This window comes from Magnusiomyces paraingens (genome assembly GCF_902498895.1).
Source record: "Magnusiomyces paraingens strain CBS 517.90 genome assembly, contig: contig4, whole genome shotgun sequence".
Classification (NCBI taxonomy): domain Eukaryota; kingdom Fungi; phylum Ascomycota; class Dipodascomycetes; order Dipodascales; family Dipodascaceae; genus Magnusiomyces; species Magnusiomyces paraingens.
This window is the reverse complement of record NW_022474070.1, coordinates 2,117,501-2,142,309: the sequence shown is the minus strand read 5'-3', so window position 1 is coordinate 2,142,309 and position 24,809 is coordinate 2,117,501. Positions and strand designations below refer to the sequence as shown.

The 24,809-nt window shown below is 35.2% G+C and overlaps 7 protein-coding genes across 7 annotated transcripts; 3 read left to right on the top strand and 4 right to left on the bottom strand.

Annotated features, from left to right (window-relative positions):
• Positions 1 to 155: 155 nt before the first annotated feature.
• SAPINGB_P005411 (uncharacterized protein) lies at positions 156 to 1,560 on the top strand (the record flags this gene model as incomplete). Its single annotated transcript, XM_032000125.1, has 3 exons — positions 156 to 439; positions 610 to 763; positions 952 to 1,560. 3 exons carry the CDS (start codon positions 156 to 158, stop codon positions 1,558 to 1,560), a joined length of 1,047 nt encoding a protein of 348 aa, XP_031856016.1.
• Positions 1,561 to 3,007: 1,447 nt separating this feature from the next.
• On the bottom strand, positions 3,008 to 5,428 carry SAPINGB_P005410 (uncharacterized protein; the record flags this gene model as incomplete). Its single annotated transcript, XM_032000124.1, has 1 exon — positions 3,008 to 5,428. One exon carries the CDS (start codon positions 5,426 to 5,428, stop codon positions 3,008 to 3,010), a length of 2,421 nt encoding a protein of 806 aa, XP_031856015.1.
• An 851-nt stretch (positions 5,429 to 6,279) lies between these two features.
• Positions 6,280 to 9,114, bottom strand: SAPINGB_P005409 (uncharacterized protein; the record flags this gene model as incomplete). The annotated part of the gene is made up of 1 exon (XM_032000123.1): positions 6,280 to 9,114. The coding sequence occupies one exon, from the start codon at positions 9,112 to 9,114 to the stop codon at positions 6,280 to 6,282; it is 2,835 nt and encodes a 944-aa protein (XP_031856014.1).
• A 573-nt stretch (positions 9,115 to 9,687) lies between these two features.
• Positions 9,688 to 10,611, bottom strand: SAPINGB_P005408 (uncharacterized protein; the record flags this gene model as incomplete). Its single annotated transcript, XM_032000122.1, has 1 exon — positions 9,688 to 10,611. The coding sequence occupies one exon, from the start codon at positions 10,609 to 10,611 to the stop codon at positions 9,688 to 9,690; it is 924 nt and encodes a 307-aa protein (XP_031856013.1).
• A 506-nt stretch (positions 10,612 to 11,117) lies between these two features.
• SAPINGB_P005407 (uncharacterized protein) lies at positions 11,118 to 13,926 on the top strand (the record flags this gene model as incomplete). Its single annotated transcript, XM_032000121.1, has 7 exons — positions 11,118 to 11,528; positions 11,652 to 11,880; positions 11,965 to 12,036; positions 12,107 to 12,278; positions 12,461 to 12,578; positions 12,670 to 12,954; positions 13,072 to 13,926. 7 exons carry the CDS (start codon positions 11,118 to 11,120, stop codon positions 13,924 to 13,926), a joined length of 2,142 nt encoding a protein of 713 aa, XP_031856012.1.
• Positions 13,927 to 20,951: 7,025 nt separating this feature from the next.
• SAPINGB_P005406 (uncharacterized protein) lies at positions 20,952 to 21,713 on the top strand (the record flags this gene model as incomplete). Its single annotated transcript, XM_032000120.1, has 2 exons — positions 20,952 to 21,024; positions 21,163 to 21,713. 2 exons carry the CDS (start codon positions 20,952 to 20,954, stop codon positions 21,711 to 21,713), a joined length of 624 nt encoding a protein of 207 aa, XP_031856011.1.
• A 2,129-nt stretch (positions 21,714 to 23,842) lies between these two features.
• SAPINGB_P005405 (uncharacterized protein) lies at positions 23,843 to 24,560 on the bottom strand (the record flags this gene model as incomplete). Its single annotated transcript, XM_032000119.1, has 2 exons — positions 23,843 to 24,107; positions 24,511 to 24,560. 2 exons carry the CDS (start codon positions 24,558 to 24,560, stop codon positions 23,843 to 23,845), a joined length of 315 nt encoding a protein of 104 aa, XP_031856010.1.
• Positions 24,561 to 24,809: the final 249 nt, after the last annotated feature.

Sequence of the window (24,809 nt, the reverse complement as noted above, 5' to 3'; positions counted from 1 at the left end):
ACAAAAAAAAACTCTTCTATATAGTTAGTGTTCAATAATTCAACAATTTTAACAATTTCAATTGGAGAAACTCTATATAACAAGATATCCCAAAGCCTTTTTTTTTTTACATCAATTACCATTTTAGTTAGATATATACCCTCAATTGATATCCAATGACTTTTGACCGTTCATTTTCTTTTAAAATTGTGGAATCCTACACTCCAACATCATTTGTAAACCATTCATTCCCAATCTATACTTCTGTGTTGTTTGTGAGCAAGATTCCCGCAGCTTCATTTTTTGATCGTACTACCTTAAGCACAACAGATAATGATCATAATAATAATACCAACCTCTCTGCCACAATCCTGGATGCACGGTTTATTAAATCTCTCAGAAAGTACACTGAAAAACATGCACCGGTATCCTCATCTTCTTCAGGCAAACCGTTACGCGTGTTAGTGTGTTTGTTACTCAAGGGCATAAACATGCAGCGCGTATCAAGTTTGGAACTTTTATATTTGCAGCAATTGTAACTTCTCTTGTCTGCTGTGGCTTTTGATAAATGAAATAATGGGCCACATCTAATTGATTTGGAGCTAACATGAGAATTTTTTTTTTGTGTAGGGTTTACGACGCGGATGCTATAAATCTGAGCTACTCAATAACAACGTCACCAAGCGTGGTTGTGCTCAAATCCAAAATTCCCAGCACACCTATGCCTCCTATAAATTCACTTGAGCACTTGCCTGAAATTCATCCCATGCGAATTGATAACATTGTAAGCTAGACTTCTAGTTTTTTTTTTCTCATTTTTTTCTTGCCAACATTTATTTAAAGAATACCAAAGCCTAATCATAAAAAAATAACGAGTCGCATAGTTAGACTCTTTTATTTATTTATATTTTTTTTCAGTCTTTATTCATACAGATAAACGTGATCTAACCGGATAAATAAATACATCTTTAGGATCCCCCAGATATCAAAGCTCTCATCCAATTACTTCCGCACGCACCGGGGACAACGTCAACCATTACCTTCTCAGAACCTACCCTCGCACAACTTATGGATGAACATACGTCACTGCGTTCAATTGCAGCGTCATTAGCTACGATACCTACTTTATTCAATAGCATAGCACCAGCCTCATCGTTATCAACCACAAATTGGTCCAGGTTTACAACTGGCGGTGCGCGATTCCCTCATGCTCCACCACCTCCATCAGCAACGTTATCACAGAGTGTTTACCACTCCCAAAATTTCAGTGGGCCTCAAGATACAAGAATACCAGTGTTACCAGACACTAACCCTTACCGAAGTCAACAGACTACTGGAACAGCAGCATCTGCAGCTGGTCACCCGTTTTTCCAGGCAGGCGGTGGGTATAAGAAATCAGCTGGGCGGAAAATAGGTGGTAGCGGCAAAAGCGGAAGGTATGGGGGGAATAATAGAAGCGGAGGTAGTGAAGGAAACGGATGGAATGGAAACGTAAGAAAACCTTGGGGTGGAAGTCCTAATCGAGGCGGACGTGGAGGACGAGGTGGGTGGCGTGGAGGAAATAGTGGTCGGGCCAAGTGAGATTTGAGGGGGGAAAAATAGTATATAAGAATAGATTTATGCTTATAGTTAAATAAATATATATATATAGGCTTACAATAATGGAAGGAATAGTGTAATTGGAAAGAATGGTTCTATAGCTTTTACTCAGTTAGATAAATTTTGATTTGTAGTACTTATTTCCGAAAAGTATGTAAAGTTTAATTGAAAAATCTATGAAGACGAAAACTCTGGTTTTTTTATTTTTATTTTTTTTAAATCACCAGAATTTATATAAGAGTTCCTTTTCACGATAAGAACATTTCCGAGACATATTTTTTTCTCAATTTCTAGAATTACTTGTTAGTTATAATTGATTTCTTATCTACTGAAAAAAAAAGACAAATAAAATAGAATAAAATAAAAAATTTTTGGTCTTTTGTCCATTTTTTTTTTAATATCAACATTAATGTTGTTGATATCAATAACCCCCCCTTTAAAACCGTTGAGCTACACTTATTCTATAAATAGTTACATATATACCCTTTTTGTTTTAACTTTAACAATAGTTATTTTATTTATTTATTTAACTATAATAATTAAATAATCTATTTATAGCACCCATCAATTAATAATTTAAGCTTATTCGAATAATCCACTTTTCTTTGTTTACTTTTTTTTTTTTTTATCTAAACACGCGTGAAAAATGTAAAAAAAAACGGTTATTATATATAGTCTCAACAAAAAATGTTTGTTGTCTTAACTTCCCCCACCCCCTTTTAAAATGTCGGTAAATCATTTACCGAGTGATTTTTTAAATGAATATTTCTAATATTATTATTATTGTTGTTTTTATTTTTTTTTTAAAAACCCTTAAATTTGATAATATATTTTACAATTTTTTTTTTTGATCTAAGTGATATATAAAAAGATATATAAATTCTAACAACTGATTTTACAAATAATAATAATATAATAATAATAATATAATAATAATATAATAATAATATAATAATAATAATATAATAATAATATAATAATAATAATAAACTGATTAAAGGATTAAACATTAAGTTAATGAAAATAAAGAATAGAAAAATATTAAAAATTAATCCCTTTTTTTTTGTCCTCCTTAGAGAACTCCATTTACCATCACCTTTTTCTCTCCAATTCTAATTCTGTCTGTTGCATCTTGTCTCTATTAAAAATGCCATATTGTAGTAATTGTATCCTTCTTGTAAATATGAAAATCCTTGCTCCGTCAAGTTTTTTTTTTTGCAAATTTGTTTAGTGCTCATAAGAATCAAAAAAAAGAAAAAACCTTCTCTTTTTCTATATGCAATAATATCCAGTTCATTTCATTGATTTCTCAGTGTCGCCAAAAAAATTCCACAAAAAAAACAAAAAACAAAAACCTCTTCTATTCAGGAAGAAAAACGTCAACAGACATAATAAACTCACAAATCCATCATTTCCCATTCAAATGAATTTATCGCATCTCCATAGTAGGTCTCAGTTTTTCTTTCTGAGTCTTGTCATCAGGAACTAAAGCCGATGGTGGTCTGAAGCGACCAGCATTAATAGCAACCACTGAACCGTCTTCTCTGCGTCTCACCTCACGCTCTTCAGGTGTCATAGTGTTAATGTTACGCTCCTCGTTGGCATATTTGTTTGGCGGGCGGAACTCAAGCGATGTCATCAATGCGATACTCTTGCGCAACTGATGGGGAGATGGCAAAACCATATTGGAAGACTCTGCTTCAGGGTAGTTCAAATTGTTGTGTAGCGGGTTGTATACAGGGATAATAGGCGAAGCTGCTGACACTGGAGATTGAGGAACGTTTGTTCCCGAGGAAAATGAGTTAGATCGTGTGCCATTGGTGAGTTCAGCAAGATCCGTTGAAGACGCGCTGTGTGCAAGGGCATAATTCTTGCGAATTGGTGCATAAGCAATAGGCGAATCAGTTTCAGACAAGTTATGTGGCACAGGGAACGCGGAGAGTTCAACACGGGGGACATGGGTGACAGGTGTATGAGCTCCAGAGCGAGCCGATCGGAATGAAGCCTGTGAAGGAGAGGATGGAATTATGTTACCTGTGGGAGTAGATGACATAGATCTGATTGCGGCAGGATCATGGGGCATGGGTAAGTTGTAAAGCTCCATTTGGTCAAATTGTTGTTGCTGTTGGGAATGGGGTTGAGAGTGGAACTGGGGTTGAGGTTGGAGCTGAGGCTGAGGCTGAGGCTGAGACTGAGACTCAGACTGAGACTGAGACTGGGGCTGTTGGTAAGGAGAGCCAAGGGTAGTGTTGATGGCAGGAAGGTTCTTGGCAGCCTTTTTATAGGCGGGTTGATGCTCTGCGATGGAAGGAGAAGAACTGTTAGCAACGGGGGCCTGTTCCGAGTATTGGTACTGGACATTGGCTGAGTTTTGTTGTTGTTGCTGATCTAAGGGGCTTTCAGGGATGGATGCAAAGTCAAAGCCTGAATCCGTATTTGTTGCCGAGATTTCTGGTGAGTGCATGCCTGTAGGGAAATATTCCTTGTAGACAGACTTGACACGATCAAAGTCTCTGTTATTTACTGATTCACGAGCATCACCTTTAGCCTGAGCATTTTCACCATAAGAAGGGGAATGTTGAGTAGACTCATCTCCGGCAAGGCTTGCTCCTGTCGAAGGAGTGTTGAGGGAGTTAGAAGGGTTGTGGAAGGAAAGCGTTGTTGTTGTATCGTCATCTTCGTCATCGCCCGAGTACTGAGAAGTTGACATGATGCTGAGGTTATTTTTATTATGGGACAATTCCTGCTGCTGCTGCTGCTGCTGCTGCTGCTGTCTCGACTCAAGATTTGAAAAAGAAGAAGGCTGGCTATTGTTATCGGGGGTTTCACGCATAGTGGCAAGAGAATGACTCGATTGCTGTGTTTGCGGAAGACTAACGGTGGAAGCAGCCTGAGAAGAAGCTTGAGGAGCAGTCTGAGTGGAATACTGGTGGGCCGCACTTACAGTTGAGATTGGCTGCTTTGTTGAGGTTGAGGAGGTTGTGGTAGTATCAGTGAGGGATCGTTGCTGAGGCCCATTAGCTTTGAGAGTTTGGTTTGAAGGTTGTTGTCTAAGGAGAGTGTATTGGGAAGAAGCATTGATGGCATTGAAAGATTGACCGTAAGGATTGTTATAGTTGTTATTGGTAGGAGAAGAAGGACGAGTAGCAAGGGAGGGGGGGTAAGATGTGTTAGAAAGAGTATTGTAAATGTCTCCGGAAGGAGGATAAGCTGACTTGTCGTAGGGGTCATAGTTGTTGAGAGAACGTTGCGAGGATTGCAAATGGGGGATTTGGTAGAGCGAGTTTGGAGTTGCAAAGGGGTTAGCAGAGTCATAGACCTGAGGTTTAGGTGTTGTCATGGCCAAACGAGGGTCCGTGGCAAAGTCCTGGTTATTATTTTTAGGAAGAGCATATTGATTGTTACTACTACTAGAGTCGATGAGAGTTTGTTCTGATGGTTTTGAATGAAGTTGTTGAACAGAATAATTGGTTTGATTTTTTTCATATCCACCACCAGCATTATTATTATTGCTCATCATCATCATCATTGGAGGAGGTACTGCTGTTCCAAAATCATCATCATTCTCGACATCCAATTCCTTGGAACCTTCGTCTTCCTTACGCAACTGACGCTTGTGACGAAGTTGAAGGTAAAGTAAAACACAAATGGCAATAAAGACTGGTACTCCAACACCTAAGCCAACAGCAATACCGGTGTTGTCTTTGACGGGAGTTTGACAACGAGCCGAATTATCATTAGGGGCACAAGATGTTGAAGTGGATGCCGTGTCTGAATCTGTAGGCGTTGGAGAGCGCTCAAAGAGTAGCGGGAGGGTTTTCGAGATTGCCGGTATTAGCGAGGGAGGCATTTTTCAAAAGGGGGTAAAAGAAAAAAAAAAGAAAAAAAAAAGATTGAGAGATGATTAACAGAGAAAGATATTGATGATAATGATGATGATGATGATAGCCAGATTTGTTTAAAAGAAGGTTTTTTTTTTTATTTAAAAGAAAAAAAAAATTGTAAGAAGAAGAAAACTAAAAAGAAAAAAAAAATAAGGAGACTTTGTTTCTATTTTTTTTTTATTTTTTTTTATTTTTTTTTTATTTTTTATTTTTTTTCAAAATCCTATTTTATTTTATTTTTTTTTGGTGCATTGTTTTTTATATATTCATTCAATCAATTAAGGGGGATTAATTGATGGATATTTGTTTAGAATTCTATATTTTTATTATTTTTTATTATTTATGTCTACTATCATAAACCAAAAAAAATAAAAATAAAAAAAGACCCCTTGAAAAATGTCTCTTTTTGGGAAATTCCCACCACGTCGGCGGCGTCGGCGGCTTTTGTTTAGTCCTAATTGGATAGTTCCCGCCTTATCCATTTTAGGAAAAACCCCAGCCATTTTAGGAAATATATAAACTTCCTCCTCCCCCATATTGCTTAAATGGATGGACATTTAAAAGCATTTTATTTTATAAAAAAAATGCCCTTTTTTTTTTTTTTTTTTGATAATTATCATTATTATTAAAATATAATAAAATTCTATATTGAAGTTTAAAATATGACTTTAAAAATCATCATCTTATTCTTAATTCTTTTATAAAAAAATATAAAAAACAAGTCAATTCCGTGTTTGATTTCACTTCCAATCTCAAAACAACTTCTAACTCTCCCTGTCCCTTATTCCGCGCTACTTTCAATATTGAATGTAGGTACTTACCATAATACTTCGCCTTGCTTAACCATTCTCCAACCATCTTGACTTATGGAAGTTGAAAACTCATCATCTTCATTATCATAATACCCCTCAGCAGTACTCCTACCACCACCTTTATTTCTTTCTCTCTTCATCATCAACAACGTCTCCATTCCTCTAAACTTATCTCCAAGAATGTCGTAGCCCCTGTTATTACTATTCCCACTGTTGTAGCTGCTACTCATATTACTTCCACTTCCATTTCCACTTCCATTCCCATTCCCATTCCCATTCCCATTCCCACTTTCAATTGATAACCTAGTCCTACCGCTTGAACTTCCCCAGCCCATATTAGACTCTACACCTCCGGCTCCTCGGCGGCCTCCCACCTTTTCCGGTCCTTCTCTTCTATTGTTGTTTTGATTTTGTTTGTAAGCATTGTTATCCTTCCGAAATGATAAGAATGTATTGCTGCTATTGCTATTGCTGTTGCTATTGCTGCTGCTGCTGCTGCTGCTGCTGCTGCTGCTGCTGCCATTTCCACTTCCAACGTTAGCCAAAAACAGCTTCCTGCCGCTACCATTTCCACTCGTAGGTGTTGGTAACAACACTCGGCAAACATAATCTTTCTCTTCTTCTGCTTTTTCATCTCTTCCAATCTCTCCACTCTCTCCATATCGCTTCCATATACTACCTCCAATACTCGGTGTTGACGCTGCATGATGTTTGCCATTACCGCCTTGTGAAAAAAGGTACTGCTGCTGCTGCTGCTGCTGCTGCTGAGATTGTTGGAATGTGAATTTCTTCATATTGTAGGTTCCCATTGCTTCTGTACTAGTACTAGTAATGTTAGTAGTATTAATACTGCCAAAGTCAACACCATCTTTACCAATACCGCCCAAACTTTTCATCTTCATATTCTTCGGCCTCCGCCCACCAAAGTATGTTTGTACAACATCTGGCAAATCGCCAACTGGAACTGCGGCTTCAACAACTCGTGCATTCAAAGCTGCTGCATTCTCAACTGATGGAACGTTTGCCAATGCAAAATCTTCACTAAAGCTATCATCTTCTTTTCCTTTTCCTTTTTCTTGTCCTTTTATTCTCCCCATCCCCTTTCCCTTTCCCTTCCCCTTCCCCACCCCCATCCCCATCCCCATCTCTTTCTCTTTCCCTCCCCCCTTTTTCTCTCTTCTCTCTTCTTCATCTGTCTTCTCATAACACTCCCCAAAACCCTTATAAACTTCTCCATCACTTCTAACTGCTTCTAACAAACTTCTTCCATTCAGCGCCCTACCCATCACACTAGGTCGAACAAGATATCGCGTATTAGGCTTATTCAATGAAACTGCTTTTGTAAACCCCCCTTCTCTCCACAGCCCTCTTTTCAATTCACTACTGTCATAACCAGACTGGTCACAAAATGGATCATCTTCCATCTCCTTTATTATTTCACCTTTTCCAAAACATCCAATTTCCTCTTTTGTCAAATACTCCCCTTGCTTCTCGTCATACTGAGATATCCCAATAACCCCAGCACTCCCATATGGCGGTGTTAGCGTCTCTCCACTTCGCCGACCATTTCCTCCACATCCACTTTGCAGCGGCATCCGCTCAGGTGCTTCTTGTCGCTGCCCTACTTCTCTAGGTCTCGAACGTAGCAGCCGCCGGCCCTCCGCTGCCAATTCGCGCTCTGCAACCTGTACGACTTCCATATCAAGCAACCGTGCAAGCTCCATCTCCCGTAAACTGCGTAAAGAAATTCGCGTATCATACACTGTCTCGTCGTCAGAACACGCATATTCTCCATCAGTCAAGTACATGTCATCGTCATCTTTATCTTTATCCTCATCATCATCATCATCATCATCGTCATCATGATTGTTGTTTTTCCCATTCCTACTATCAACATAATATCGGTGCAGGGCAGGAAACCGCCGTTGGGTGGTCCCTAGTGCCCCACTATTGGCCCCGTAAGATGTCAACTTATTCCATAATAACGACAATTTTCTTCCAATTCCTTCCGGTTTTTGTACTTGTTCATCATTTGTCACTTGTTCATCATTTGTCACTTGATTTCCCGTCTGTGCTGGTGCTGGTGCTGGTGCTGGTGCTGGTGCTGGTGCTGGTGCTGGTGCTGGTGCTGTTGCTGGTGCTGTTGCTGGTGCTGGTGCTGCTGTTGATGTTGATGTTGATATTGATGTTGATGTTGATGTTGATGTTGCATCTGGCGGAGGTGGCGGAGGAGGCGGAGGAGGCGAACCTCGTCTGTTTCTAGCGGTAAGCTCACGGACTTCGCCCAACTCCGCAGCCTGCTCCAACTCCATCTCAGCCTCTATCTTCTCTATTTTCCGGTTGCGCAGATACAACATAAACAGCGTGACCCCGGATATAACTAGCAGCGATGCCAACAAAATCACAACCACAATGTACCCCCATTTACTACTGACTGGCCGCTCGCACGCAGCTGACTTATCATGTGGTGCGCATGTCACTGTAATCGTAGGTTCGTCATCCGGATTTTCCAAAGAACTAAAAGTAGGTGTAATAGTTTTAGAAGAAATGCTGGAGTAATCTTCATCTCCGGACAAGCTGACAGCAGCAGTAGTAGCTACAAGTAAGTAAGCAACTGCAGTTTTTGTGTAAACCGCAGCCAATGTGGAAGAAGCAAACATAGGAACAGAATAGTCTTGCAACAGTAGTGGAATGGATGCCGAAGCGGCAACAAGACTAGGCGTGAAAGATGGTGACGTTAATGGCAATGATGATGATACTAATGTAACTAGTGAAGTTACTAGCCCACTAAATGCTAATGAAGCCCCATCATAAGTTATAGACTCTAAAACTTGATCCATTTGTAGAAAAAAATGATGGAAAGATATGTTTTTTAGTTTAGTAGCAAAAAAATGTGAATATTTATGTTCAAAAGCTAGGTTTGAAGGGAAAGAAAAAAAAAAGAGGGGGGAAGAGACACCACAAAATCTATTGAGTAAGTATGGATCCTTGGTGTTCCTTTAACTTTTAAAAACAGAAATTAAAAATTAAAGCAATTTATTTTTCAGTTGATTTTTTATCTTTTGCTTAAGGAACAACAATCTTGACGTTTTATTACTACCTACTGTAAAAAGCCAGCCATTCCATAGTTTTTGTGAGCCGCACGTGCGGCTGGTCCAAAAATGGAAATTTAATTTTAATTATGGTATCATCTCAACCACCCAACACTATTATCAAAAAAAAAAAGATCCTTTATAATTAATTTACTGAAAAAAAATCTTTAAACTTAAAATGAAGTTATTTTTAATATTTTAATTAATTTTTAAGTCCATTATATAATTAGTTAGTTACTCTTTTTTTTCTTTATTAAATTTAATCACCATAATTGCTATAACATCACACTTGTTTTTTTTTTTTTTTTTTTTTTTTTTTTTTTAGTGTCTCCTGACAAACTCCCAAAACTGCCGTTTCAATGAAGGCTCCTTCAGAATGTCCTCCGGAACAAAGAACCTCTTTTGCAGCACGCCAGTCACCCCATCTGGTACATACAAATCAACCTTCAGGCACCCAAACTTGCCGGTTGGTCTGTCCTCACTCCAATAAATGTGGTACACACCAGACTTTCCTTCAGGACACGACCATGCGTTGCTATTACTGTTAAGTGTCAAGAACTTTTCAGCCGTAATGGTCCATGGCCCCACTTCTGTTCCGTCTGCCAAAATTATTCCTGTACTATTGTTATTACCTACAGGCTCTTCAGTATTATCGGGAACTGTAATTAAAGAGTTGAGCCACAGTTTTAATGACCCATCTGGATATACAGCAACGCTTGCTTTAGTGTTGCTATCGTCGCGCGTAGCAACAAGTGTCCTCATGTCGGATAAGTATCCCACAAAAGGAATCACACCAGACCCTGTTCCTTGCTCTGCATTAATTACCAACTCGTTGCTTGGAGTCAGTTGCACTTGTCTTTTGTGAAGATATGGCACACCCTCGCGGAAAGTTTGAATGTTAAAGAGTTGTGCGGCTTGTACGAGTGGTGCTATATCAGTGTTACCTGAGGAAGAAGATGAAAAAGGTGATTTTGGGTTTGATGAGACTGTAGCTGCAGGGACTGCCGCGCTATGGCTGGCCACGACTTGTTTTAAGGTTGTGGGTATGCTTGCGGTGATTGTTGGGCGAGTATTAGTAGTGGGATGAGAAGCTGTGGAGATGATAATTGTGGGATGAACAGCAGAAGCTTTAGAAGTTGAAGAAACCAGGGATTTAGAAACAGAAGAAACAGTTGAAGTTGGGGTTGGAGCGCCAGAGGCACATGAGGCCAATATACAGAAAACTAGGCATTCAGTAAATTTCATTTTGAAGATGTTTATACAGATTGATTGATTATATTTTATAGAGAGAAAAAAAAATATAAAAAAAAATAAAAAAAAAAGTTGAAGATATCTTGACATATTTATACTTTTGAATGTATTAGTGAAAGACTTTCATCCTATTTGGAATCGTAATAATAGTGATTTATTATAAAAGTTTTTTTTTTGAATAACTCCATGGCTTTTACTGATATTAACCAAAATATAAAGGCTTTAAACCCAAAATTATAAGCACGCTTATGTCAGCTTTCCATGATTTCCCAGCTGCTTTCTTTTCTTTTTTTTTTCTTTTTTTTTCTTTTTTTCCAAGGACCTGTGGGAAACCTTGTCAATTTTCTCATCAATGAGTTTTTTGACAAGCTTCTTAATATCATTCTAGCCAGCTTTAAAAAAAAAATTTCCCTTTTTTTTTTTCTATAACTTTCACTTTTTCATCTTTTTTTTTTTCCGCTATCACAATTTAACAAACCAATTTAAAATTTATCAAAAAGATGGCCCAACTGCTCCGATCAAAAGACTCAGTAGCCACTGCCGCAGCTGCCGCCCATAAACTTAATCCCAAGCAGGAACCCTCCTTTTCCCATACGGCTGCTCCTCCGATTCATGCAAATGCCCACCATTTTAATCTTCAGCAAAAACATCTACAAAACGTTGCCCCCCTGCCCATTACAGAAACCTCTTCGCTCGTGCTTGTGAAATCACTCCTTACAGCTTCATTTGGTTCTCTTGCTTTTGTTCGTGGCCTTTTTGACGAAACTAATTTTGATGACGAGACTCTATTGTATCCCAGCGAAATAGAACAAGAAAACGAAGGCGGGGCTGCTAAAATTAGAAAACCTTTGCGTATCAAAAAACTCAAGCGTGGAATCACTCCTCAAGCAGACACGCTTTTAGATTGGATTGTAAGTAAGAAAAACATATCATTGACTTTTAACAAGTTATCACGAAACGATCATTATCATTAAATGCTATTAACAAAGTCCAATAATTTTTTTTATTTTTCCTCTTTTTATTTTGTTTTGCAGACCCTAGGTGTTTTTGATTCTCTTGAAAAAAAGTATCTACAGAATATCATTTTCTCTATTTTTGCAGACCCCGAAAATGAAATGGATGCTGTCGAAGTTTACACATTCTCTTTCACATATACAGAAAATAACAAAATTAAAATGGAATTTTCAACAAGCCATGTTGACACGCCTCTTGCTACAGAAACAACAACAAATACTCTCAGTTCTAGTTCAATGTCTTATGATAGTAATGCTCAAACCATGAAGTTTTTTTTTGTGAATGTTTTGAAAAAAAAAGCTGTTGACTAACCGCCCATTGTTTTATATTTAGACGCAAAAAAAAATCTATACAACTTAGTGAGAAGGTTCATTCTGATGGCCCAGAAACTTGGCAAACTTCCTGGTATGTTCCATTTGCTTGACATTTTTTCAAAACTTTGCATAAATAACTGATGTATAACGTAAAAATACAGACTCTCGATTTCTATCAATGAGACTTCTTTATACCCCCGAAACACCTACCGAGTATCAGCCTCCTAAGTTTAAAGATTGCACCCAAACTCCTGAGGCTGACATCATTCTTAATTCTGTTTCCTCTGATTCCAAGATTTATGCTACCGGGAAATCAGAGGTCGGCCATTACTCGTAAGCTTTTCCCGCTTTTTTTTTGTCATCAATTCACTTATTTATAATTAACAACCCAGTCTTTCAATGAAAATTGTCTCGAATCCCATCAATTACAAAAATGCACTAGCTCAACATAATGGTTCTACTTTGGCAGTATTCAGCCCTAAAAATAAACGGCATTCTTTTTTTGGGCCAAACAGAGAAGCGGAAGCTACTCCTTTGAAAAACAAACAAGTGGCAACCGCTCAGGCCCACTCACGTCTAAACTCCACTACGTCCGGAAGCCAAATAAAAATAAGTGATGATCTTCAAATGATGGTAAGTTTTTTTTAACGAGGTGACGATTGTGATGACCCATGTTTCTAGAACTAACACCAAACTACAATTGCTTGTCTGTCTCAAAATTTAGTTTCAAGAAAAGCAAGTAGATGAGATAACCATGACCCAACCATTTGATGCAACAACGTCTGGTGTTCACAATGAAATCATGGTAGACACCTCTAATGATCTTCAGGACAACCAGACACAACCATTTTACCAAATTTCTAAAGTTGAACCTGTCGTGACGACATCTTTGTCTTCGTCCTCGCTTCCCGTTGCCGAAACTTTTAAGCATGAGCATAATACCGATGACAATAATGCAGATTACTTCAACTGTGCCTGTGGACAGAAAGAAAATACAATTTTTGATGGTGTAAGTTTTTTTTTTTTTGCCTTTTCATTGCATGAATTCAAAGCATTATACTCATCATCACCCATCTATTTATATATTCTATAAGAGCTAACAGAATAATACCTTTTGCACTTTTAGATTCAATGCTCAACCTGTCATGGATGGACCCACAAGTTTTGTGAAGGATACTATAACGTAGACGATGCTGATCTCGATGCTTTTGAAGACTGTCTTTTTTGTCAACTCCAAAAAAAACTTCAAAGGGGCTTGAACAAAGCAGATCTAGAGAAGCTCCGCCAAATTGCAATTATTCGCAAAGTTTTTGGATATATCTTGAGTACAAACCTAGCTTCGAACAAACCTTTGCGTCTGGTGTTTGAAACACAAATTGGTAACGTTTCATCCTTGGTGCACGCATCACCTCTGCTTATAGACCTTTGCCATGATTTGGGGTTGGGGCTCAAGGACCTCGAGGATGTGATAATTATTTTGACCAAAGAAAAAGTCTTTTTTACACTTAATGAGACTAGCGGAGATCACCACGACTCGTCACAAAACGGAACAGATTCTAGTCCTTCTTCTTCACTTTCTTTGTCTGTAATGCGACGTCTTTCAAAATCTTGGAAACGATACACTGCACTTAGGTACCGTTACTTTACCCCAGGACTTGAGTTGCAACCAATTCCAGAGAATGTGGCACAGTTTCTTCGGGATCGAAGAAATACCTTATTATCGGAAGAAAATGAAAACAAAGAAAATATTGGTGAAGATGACACTACAATGGTTGATGGCCAAGTTCCTGAATCGGTAAAAAGTAGTAATAAGGGAAAGGAAGATGATGACCAAACGAAAAATCAAACAGAACAATCAAAGAAGCCAAAAAACAGAGCTGGAGCAAAAATTGCTAAAAATGAAATCAAAAAAGCACCTTCAAAAATTACAAAAGTGAGCATGAAAAGAATGAAGAAAAAAATTGCATCAACCGAGCACTAAATTGGACTTTTAGGGTTTGCATGCTAGTGTGATGAAGTGAAATCAATACGCATCATTCATTGGTACCTTTTTTCTTATTTTCTTTGAGTATCCCGATCTGTCTTTTTAACTTTATTTATCCAAAATTTGGCTTTTTTTAAATTTTTTATTTCTTATACTGTTGTTCCCTGAGTGAGCATATAACCAACTTTAAGTTGAATGTTGTTGCCACTGTGACCAGAAGGAAAAATTTAGTTAATGCTTTTTGTATTTTTGCATTATATAGGTCTTATGAAATAAATTGCTTGTATTAATAATTATTAATCCTTATAATGAAAGAAAAAAAAAAATAAGATCTCTGTATTGAAGACTTCATTTTGTTCTTAGTGTTTCTTGTTTGGGAAAAGGTGCACATATTATAAATAAATTAAATTGGATTTTAGAAAAAGTTTTAATGATGATGACATGAAATAACTGGTGATTATAATAAGTTTTATTCTTAAAAAAATTAAATGATTACTGAGAAATAAAAAATTTAGATTATATGTATAACAATAGTTCAATTATTACCCTCATCATCAACATGATCTTGTTATTGTCTAATCTTGTATATTTCGTTATCATTATCGCAATATTTGTTTTTTTTTGTCAACATCAAAAGAAATATAAACCATATCAGTGTAAATATTGAAAATATTGTAAATTAATATCATGACACTATTTTAAATGTTCTAGAATTTTTTTCTTTTTGAGATTATTAAATAGTTTTGTCTTAATATCTATTGTGAAAATGATTACTTGCAAATCTAGTCTCTGTTAAAAAAATTCTTGTTTTGTTTTTTTTTTCTTTTTAAAAAACGTTCATTAATAATAATAATAATAGCGTAGAACTTCATATCAAAAAAAAAAAAAAAAATTAAAAGACATGAATATGTCTATGTCTATGTCTATGTCTATGTCTATTTTTTTTTGAAAACAACAAGTGGAAAATTAATTCAAATTCAAAATCATAAATTCACAGTGCTAGAAATCTTTCAAAAAAGGGTAGTCCCGACCTTAATGAGTATTTAAGCAACCGGGACTGATAATTCGAAGTTAAAGGAAAAGAACTAACTGACTTAGTAGTAGATCTACTACTAAGTCAGTTAGTTCTTTTAGAGTAACTTTCCACTTCATTATCCGTGAGTGTAAGAGTGACACCCTCAGTAACAATTAGCAATACTAATGATATTATTATTAAACTTTTTAAACATAAACGTCATTTTTTTGTTACCTTAACTTGCTTATACTGGCCAGTTTTTTTTTTCAAAAAAAAAAACTAGATATGGGGAATGATTCTTCGCGCAAAATACTTTAACTTTTTTTTGATGCTTATAAGAGTTCAATTCTTTTTAAAAAAAAAACTAAAAACCTATGAAATTTTTTAAAATAGTTATCTATATATAAAGCTAATCATTATACATTATAATGTAGACTAATTAGTTTAAGCAGCTCTTTATCTTATCTTGATAAAAGAAAAAGACATGATATGATTGCATGAAATCCTGTAATTAATTGCGTTTTTTTTAATAGACGTTATAAGGCTTTATTCAACTAACAATTCAGCTTACCAAGAAATAAAAACTTAACATATTGTCATTGGATACAATTTAAAAAAGCTTGACATTTAGATTTGTACTAATAAATCAAAATTTTTTATTTTTCCAACAATTTTAATACATTAAATAGCGGTCGTCGACTTATGTTTTATTATAATATTCAGTCTAAACATTTCCACGCTGAGTCAAAACATTAATACACAGATAATCTCTCTTTTTTTTTTTCTAAAATTAATTCATACATATGAAAATATCTCATTTCAAGGATTATCTTTTTCTTTTACTATAAATACATTCAGACCATTCCCTTCCTTGCTAATAAATAAAAAGATAAGCCTCTTTGCCAGCCTGATTGCTCATCGTTTCAATTATTGGAGTGCACTCAAAGATGCTAGAGATAAAATGAGATGTCTGTGAATTAATTGAATGAATCGTTTCGTAATTATGAAAATAATCTCTAAAATAAAGGGGACAAAAACAAAAAGTGGGCTTAAATATTACATTAATTTTTTAATTTTTTAATTTTTTGATTCCTATAAATTCGCTTTTAGAAACTCATATCGCAGACTCTGTTCCATTATATTTTTATGATTTATGTCATTATTAATGAGAGGAGAGGCAGGACAATAAAACAAAAGATAACCTAAATGCTTATTGTTTCAAGCAAAAATTTTATGACCTTATAAATCATGAGTATTATAAGAATATACGTGTTTAAAAAACTGATTTTTTCTTGTTCTATATAATATAAATGTTTGCTATCCATTTTTAGAAATCATTTTAATGAATAATCGCAGTATTTCATAAATTGAATACTAACAACTTTATATTTTTATTGTAATATTACCATCCCATTTTACTAGATATCTTTTAATTATTATATATACAGCTCAAAGAAATGATAAACTTCATAATAATGAAGTGATATCGGTATGTATATATATACATCCTGATGGAGTTTTTATAATTAAAATAAAATAAAAGTGATATCAACCGGGATCTACTTTATTTGTAGGCAGCTTATCTAAATTCAAAATTTTGAATATAACCCTTTAAAGGGATATAGAAATAAAAATTAACACCTCAAACTCTTTTTTTTTCTTTCATCGTAATTGAAAATATTAAAGTGCTAAATTTATTTATTTATAATTAATTAAATTATAATTCAAATTTTGGTATCAATTATAGAGTATAGAATATACAGGTGAAAAAGCTGAGACCTAATTCATCATATTTTTTGTATATGTTAATTACCTATAAGTAATTACTTGACACTTATTAATTTTGAGATTTGTATATACTGCTAATTTCTTTTTATTTCGGTTTTCTTGATGACATTCTTAGGTAAGTCATCTATGATATTTCAGTTGTATAGCTTAAAATCGAATAAAAAAAATTATAAAATATATCAATTAGGTATCGATTTAGTTTACTTTTTCAATACAAATATATCGCTGACAAACGATTCTGCCTGTTATAAATTTCAAGACTACAAAAAAAATTGTTAGCGTAGTTCCAAAGAAAATACAATAAGGAGTATCTAATTGTGCGCTTAGCCCTTATTATAAAAGTATGTCAATATAAAAATGAATTAACAATGCTTAAATTTTAGAATAACGCTTGAATTTAACTAATGATGATTTGAAGTAGAGTTTGTGTGCTTGATTCCAAAGCGGTTAATCAAAAGCGTGTCATTGGGGTTTTTTATCAATATCAAAAGTTCTTCTAGTCAGTTATGATGAAGGGTAGAGGTAATACCTTGATAATCCAATTTAATTTTAGTCTTATGAAGCTAAGAAATGTTTAATCATAATGTGGAGAAGTTGGGATAAGCTAAGATAAAGTCACTAATTGTCATTGGAAAGATAACATTGAATGTCCAAACCGCTAAATCAACCACTCGCACAAGACAAAACAAATAGGCTATTGAACTTCAAAATAGGAAATTTAAAAAAAAAAAATATATATATATATATATATATATTTAAATTGGTTTCTTAACTTTTAAAAAAAAATATTGGTATGATAGTAATTAATGCATATGGCGGTAGCGACAGATTTAAAATCAAATTTACGAACACCGTTTGAATCAGTTTGCAATAAAGCATATATATGCTTTAAGATATATCTTATTGATTACATATATCTGAAGACTAATGATCACATGATTAATATCACATGATATTTAAGCCATTCAAATAAAATGAACACGTAACCCAAATCCTACAAAAAAGCAATCCTGCTCGAACCAAGCTTAAAATTGCTATCTAACCATAACTAGAATCAAGGAAAAGAAAAAAGAAAATGAATATTTGAACCAAATTCAAGTTTATGAACTTTAAAAGTTTAATAATATATAACAATAGCATTAAAAAGAATGCTCGAAAAAAGATACATTTTTCATAAAAGAAAGTAGAAATGATATCAATATTTTTTTGCTAAATATTCCCGATAGAGCATCATGAATATATGTGATGAAAAATGATCTCCTATACAAAACTAGCGGATCAACAATAGGCAGACAACCCATAAAAATTTTGGAAAAAATATATTTCCTAATACCCTGAAAATAAGATTATATGTAAATAAAAAATCACTAGAAGCATTTTAACCGACGAGTTATAATGATTTTAATTTGAGCATTACAAAACAATGACTGCCTGTCTTATTTCGACTTTCAGAGGCTGAAGTCAGCTTCTGCTATATCATAATTGTTATTAGATGAAATTTCAGTTTTTTTTAACAAAAAAAAGTCCTGAAAAAGAATAATTCAACTAAGCAAGATACCTCACTGATATGTATAAGGTGATTTGAGGATGAAGTGTAAACTTCAAATGTTAGAACAATCTAATTATTACAAACTAAGTAGCAAAAAAATAAAAAAATTAATTGAAAAAAATTATCATTGATAATACAAAAGAGGTTTCCTCCAAGAACAAACCTAATGATAATACTTATCAATCAATAAATATAAGAAAATATATAATAAAAAGATTAAGAATTCACGCTAATCACAAGAAAGCCGATTTATTTTACCACAATTACCAATCCTACCATTGTACCAACATGCCTATAATACCATTCTAACACTACGTTTGCTAATGAATCTAGTAATCCTGAAGGTAAAACAAAAGAGACTATTAAAGTAATCAATAAACTATTATTTCTATGCAGGAAGAGGAAAGCTGGTAAAGACAGCAGTTGCACTGAACACATAAACAATAAGAGCTGGAACAGCAGTATTGGGAAATTTTTTAGCAATAGGAAGCAAGGAAAAACAAGTAGATTGACTATAAAAATTCTAAGAGGACAATAGAGATGAGAATAATAAGGAGAATAATAACTATGATTTTACTGATCAGATAAAGAAAAGCCCCAAAACAGGACCTCTCAACCTTGTGATTGCTGAAGAAGTAAAAAAAAAGACAAATTTGAAATTAAATTCATTGTAAAAATATTTGGAAAATACTTATAGATATTATAATTAAAACCCCAATTTTGATTATTTACTATTTTTGATTATACCTTTTCGTTATATTTTTTTTAATCCGAGCGTCCGTAATAGCCTGAAAAATGGAGGGCCCTGATATTAACCTCCCAAGATCAGGGTGAGTGTATCTGTCGACTCTAAACCTACCCAACTAATTTTCACTTGTCTTCCCAAATTCCTGTGTATTTCATAATATTCTTCGCCTAAGATATTTTGTCACCTGCAAGTTAATTAAACTATAGCTAAAAGTGTGTTTTCCTGTAGAGTTGATTAAGGTATGTATTCCCATAGACATGTTCATGGTATGGAAGCAATGGGAGTCAAGCTCATGTTTGACTGTTATATTCTGTCTTAGACACCGAGCTTTTTTTCTATCTAGTTAAAAATATTAATCACTATAATCTTTTTGATAAAAACTATATGACGGTAGTTTTCAATGAGTAAAAAAAAGTTATATATAAACAGATGCAATGCAAGAAATCTGATAAAGTAAAAAAAGCATACATGGCAAAAATTTAAAGTATTAATTTGATAAAAAAAAAAGCGGAATTCTTTGAAAATAATTATATTTTCAGCAAAGCTGGAATTTCCAAAGTATACAGAAAAAAGATGGTTCACTCATTTTCAAGCACAATGAGAATTATAAAAAAAGATTTGAAATGAAAAAATTATATTATATTATATTTATTTGCCTCCTAGCGGAATTGAACCGCTGACCTTTGCATCTCATATGAAGATACAAGTGCAATGCTCTACCCCTAAGCTAAAGAGGCTTACTAATCATATTAACATGTAATACTCAGACTATTTTTCTTAGCCAAACTCACATTATAGTATAGTTAACAATTAAGGGATGCCCTTAGAGGGGAAAGGGCTGGATGGTGTAAAGGATAACACGTTCGCTCGATAGCGGAAGATACTGGGTTCGATTCCCAGAATACCCCCTTTTCCTGAGGATGTGTACGGGAGTATACACCTAGACTGAAAACCATAGGCTACCCTGGTTACAGGAATGCCGACTCTTCCGTACAGTCTAAATAGCCTGCAGGTGATTGCGGGCCGTATCTCTGACGGAAGAGATTAAGAAATACATGGGCGTCCGTGAAGATAAGTGGAAATGGGTTGGGAAGGTTTTGGGACCGACAGACTAGTTCTCCCTGTTCCTCGTAAGCTGGCATCAGGGCCCATCTTCCGGGCTACCGGAGACGCACAGAACAGAAACCACCCGTACTAAAAAGGTACAAATGAAAACCGGCAAGTCACATAGTCAGACAATAAAAGGATAGTGCAGATGCTGATGTTATATAGTTCTATAACCCTTGAATAAAAACAAACAAACAACAAACAGGGATGCCCTTAGATGGAATTACGGGCAAAGTTTTAAAGATGGCATGGCTAAATAAAGACTTTAAGGAAAGGTTTTTCAAGCTTCTCCAAGCTTGTGTGAAGTTTGGATACCACCCAAAAGTCTGGAGACATGGCATTATTGTTGTTATACCTAAACCTAAGAAACCTGACTATTCAATGCCAAGAGCATACCGACCAATTTCCTTACTTAAGATTCCATCTAAAGTACTGGAAAAAATTATACAAAAAAGAATGACCAAGCTTACAACACACTACTTCCACCAGAGCAATATGGGGGAAGACAAGGTTATTGTGCTACTGATGCTGTTTTGGAACTTGTCCAAAGAATTGAAACTAGTAAAGGAAAAATTTCAGCTATGCTCATTGATATTCAAGGAGCTTTTGATAATGTTAACAGAAATATATTGGCAGACACAATGGAGGATATGAAGTTACCCAAAGCACTTATAAACTGGACGTACCAATTTGTAAGTGAAAGAGAAGCTAGTATGCTCATGGACCGAAGAAAAGGATCAGTGCAAAAAACTAGTACTGGAATTCCGCAAGGCTCACCTATTTCACCACTACTTTTTTTGATATATTCCACACCAATGTATCATGCCATTAAAGAATGGGGTGGAACTCCTTTTGGCTTTATTGATGATGTGACTATTACCGTTGAAGGTAAAATTGAAGAAAATACCAAAAGCTTAAGCAACATATTAGAAAAATGTTGTAATTGGGCTAAATAAAGAATGACCAAAATTGATTTGGGTGATAAATTGGGTTTTATTCATTTTACAAAAAATGTGAAACCTAAAGATGAAAAAGTGCAACTTACTTTACCTAATGGAGAACTTCGTGAACCCCAGAAGGAAGTTAAATTGCTTGGAATTACTTTGAACAATCTGCTTGATTTTAAATCTCATATTTTGAATAAAATCAATAAAGCAAGAAAAGCAGTTGGTGCTATTTGGCATCTTGGTGGCGTGCAAAAAGGTATGCGAGGGTCTGCAGTCAGATCACTGTATATTGCTTGCGTGAGACCAATTGTCGAATATGGTTTAGAAATTTGGTATCATAAAATCTTGAAAGGAGAAATCCACAAGTTGGAAGTGATGCAGAACATGGCTTTAAGAAGAATTGTTGGTGCTTATCGCACAACTCCTATTGCGGTACTACAAAAGGAAGCTGGTATTATGCCATATAGTATTAGGCTAAAATTTATGGTGGCACGAAAAGCTATTCGTTTACACCTAAATATTAGCAAAACTAATTCTATTAATGGTCATTTGTTAATCAATAAGGGGACCAAGATTAGCTTCCATTCCATTCTTCTTTGCTGGTGTGAACAACCTCAGTTGGATTTATAGAGAAAATATTTGTTTCGGCTTGAAAAGGTTAATTTCAATTCTGGCACAGGCTGCTTTAAAGGGGAATTGAATACCTACAATCATCATAGAAAGTGACTCCGGGCGAATCTCAAAAAAGACTTAATTTTCAGTTTTCTTGACTGGGCTGCAATTCTTGAAATTGAAACCTGATTTGTCAACAGCTTCAACTAAAGCGGTGCTGAGTTCTCAGATAGCTTTATATCGTTTGATATTAACAGGACCAACAACTGGAACATAAATGACACCTTTTTGAGTGTGCTCTCCTTCAACACGGGTGCTTGTAGCTAACTTCTTGTTTTCCCTGCCAACGAAATCAATTTTCTTGCCTTTGGGTTTAGGAGACATGAATTTGAGATGATTGTGGGTATTCTGGGCTGAATTTTTTAAGGTCTTTTCATGACTTTTTTGGCATTTTTAGGGGTGGCTGGCTTATTTCTGTCATCATTGTCGTTTATCTCCTCATGATTGTGGTCACTCACTAGGGCGAAAGTGGATCCCGAAATTTCTGTCTTTAATAATTGTTGATCTTCAAACTCTATGGTGTCAACCTCTTGAGTATGGAGGATTAGAAAAAGGGGGAAATAGAGCTGGATGAGAGATAGTCAGAATCACTGGAATGTGAGGATAAGGGATTATTTAAGCTGTTTATTTTAGTGGGAATAGCACTTTTGAAAGGTATTTTCATAAAACATATATATTTTTTTCTCAAGTATGGATTTTTTTTTAAAAATAAAAGAGTTTTTAGAAGATTTTGGGATTTAATGGATTTTGTGGTAACATCTAGGGAAGACTTCTCTATTTATATCTGTGGATTCATCATATTTAACAGAAGTTTGTTAGAAGGCATCCTTGGCTTCCTCAAAAAAAAAAATAAATAAAATAAAACTCTATAGTATTTATATATATGGCTGCTATTTACTACTATACTGTATACTTAAATGAAATAACATAATCAATTAATTTTTGCCCCCTCCACTAAAAACTGGCAAAGTTTAAACAAAAGTTTTTTTTTTCAAAAAATAATTATATATATATATATATAGTTAGTCAGTCTGCTAAAATCAAACATAAACAATAGTAACATTTCATTCACTAATATTCCTGAAACAGTAACAAAAATAAAGCTTCATGACGAAAATGGATGATGATGAATTGATGACCCCCCTATGGCAATGTTGCATTTTTTTGAAATTTCGTCTCATAGACCAAACAGAAACCAGACTCCCCAGCCAGGTTTCAAGACAGAAAGAGGTATGCCGGCATCCACAAATCACCTAGAATTCTTCAAGAAAACAAAAATACATAATAGATGGGTAAAGATGAAGTCAATTGGATTGTTATGAATGCTACCAAGGCCAAGATAATAATCCTCTTAGAGACTACATTAAACTATATTAGCATCTATATATTCATTTTCAGCTTATGGAGTTTAGGCAAATGTTTTAATATTATTACTGTACTTTTCCTAAAAGAGTTTCCGGTAAGAGCTATAGCGATAATGCATAACAGCAAGAAAATAATTAACTTCTTCTAATTCAATTTTATAGAATCAATGAGCTTTTTGAATATATACATATGAAAGAAAATCAATCATTCAAAATAACATGGTTGTTAGAACAAAGTGATGTCTAACATGTGAAAATGTCATTCATTTTATTTTAAAATATCTGGCAAGCAACAAGATTATTTTTTTTTTTTGGAAATTACATAATCTATTATTTTTTGCCCTATTTCTACTGCACTATAAAATAAATTATTTATTTTCCATCATTTATTATGCCAGCTGTGAAGGCATGTGGAAACTAGTATGGGGTTTGGAGTTGATTCCTGCTCTTCCAAAAATTGGTCAAAATAAAAATTTTAAACGTGAAGAAAATCCCAGCGGCAACTTGGCGGTTAATAAAATCTATCCCTATTGTCAAGTTTTGCAGTCTGAACAATCTGTAAAATTATGTCAAAGGAGTCATTTGTGAAAAGAATAAAAGAGTTCCCAGAGCCGAAAGAGTCTGGGATGAAATCATAGTATGGGCCCGCTGTGAAGATGTGTTTGGGGTTTCTGCTTCTGCTTCTAAGAGCAGGCATTTGTCTTATTTGTCTTATTTGTTGTCTTAGTTCTTGGTGTGTTCCACAAAATATTTGACAAATTTGTCATGTCCTGTTTTGAGTTGGATGGTGCCAAACATGATGTGTCTTGGGCCTTCCATAGCTTTTTGAAGGAGTAACTTGTCGTTGTCTAATTCTATTTTATTGTTTGGGTATGTTCCCTTGTACCATGTTTGTTGGGGACAGTTGGAAGCCTTGTTGGTTGCAATGGCCTGTTCATGGTGCCACTGAATAAGGGCCCTGCGTTTGGAGGCCAGGGTTGAGTCAATTCTAAATCAGTTGACCCTAGTGATGGGGTTGATATTGTCTAATCTAGCATTGGCTTTGGCTACAAGGCTTCCTTTCTGTAGCTGGATTTGGCAGGGTTGTCTCTGTGTGTTCTTGTAGGGTTGGAGAGGTGGTAAGCCGCTCTTCGCGCCAAGTCTTCGAGTGTGATGTACAGGGGGAGGACAACTTATTCCCTGTGAAGAATATAGATTAGGGTAGTGCGGTATGTACCAAGAACTCTTCGTAGAGCGATGTTTTGTGTTAGTTGAATAGAGTTGCCCATTTTCTTGACAAGGTTGGGGTTATCGCCCCATGATCCCACACTGTAGGCAATAATGGGTGTAATACAGGAATTGAAAAGTGGTTTGAAGGAAAATCAGTGAATCAGACTGCTATGCTCCCCCACCTGGAGATAAAGTTAAGGTCTCGAATGGCCTGCTGTTTCATGAATGACATGTGAGGATTTAAGTTGATCTTCCGGTCGAGGGTAACCTTGGCGGACCTTGACTTCATCTTATGGTTCACGGAATACTAACCGATTTGGAATGGAGAGCTTTAGAGGGTTTGCAGTTTTGTTGCCAAAGTGAATAAAGTTAAGCTTGTCTTCTAAATCAATCTCTGTATATGCGGAGGGTGCTTACTCAATACAGGTATTGAGGCCTTGTGCCAGTAGGTTGGAGGCTGTGATCTGGGAGTTGAAGCAAA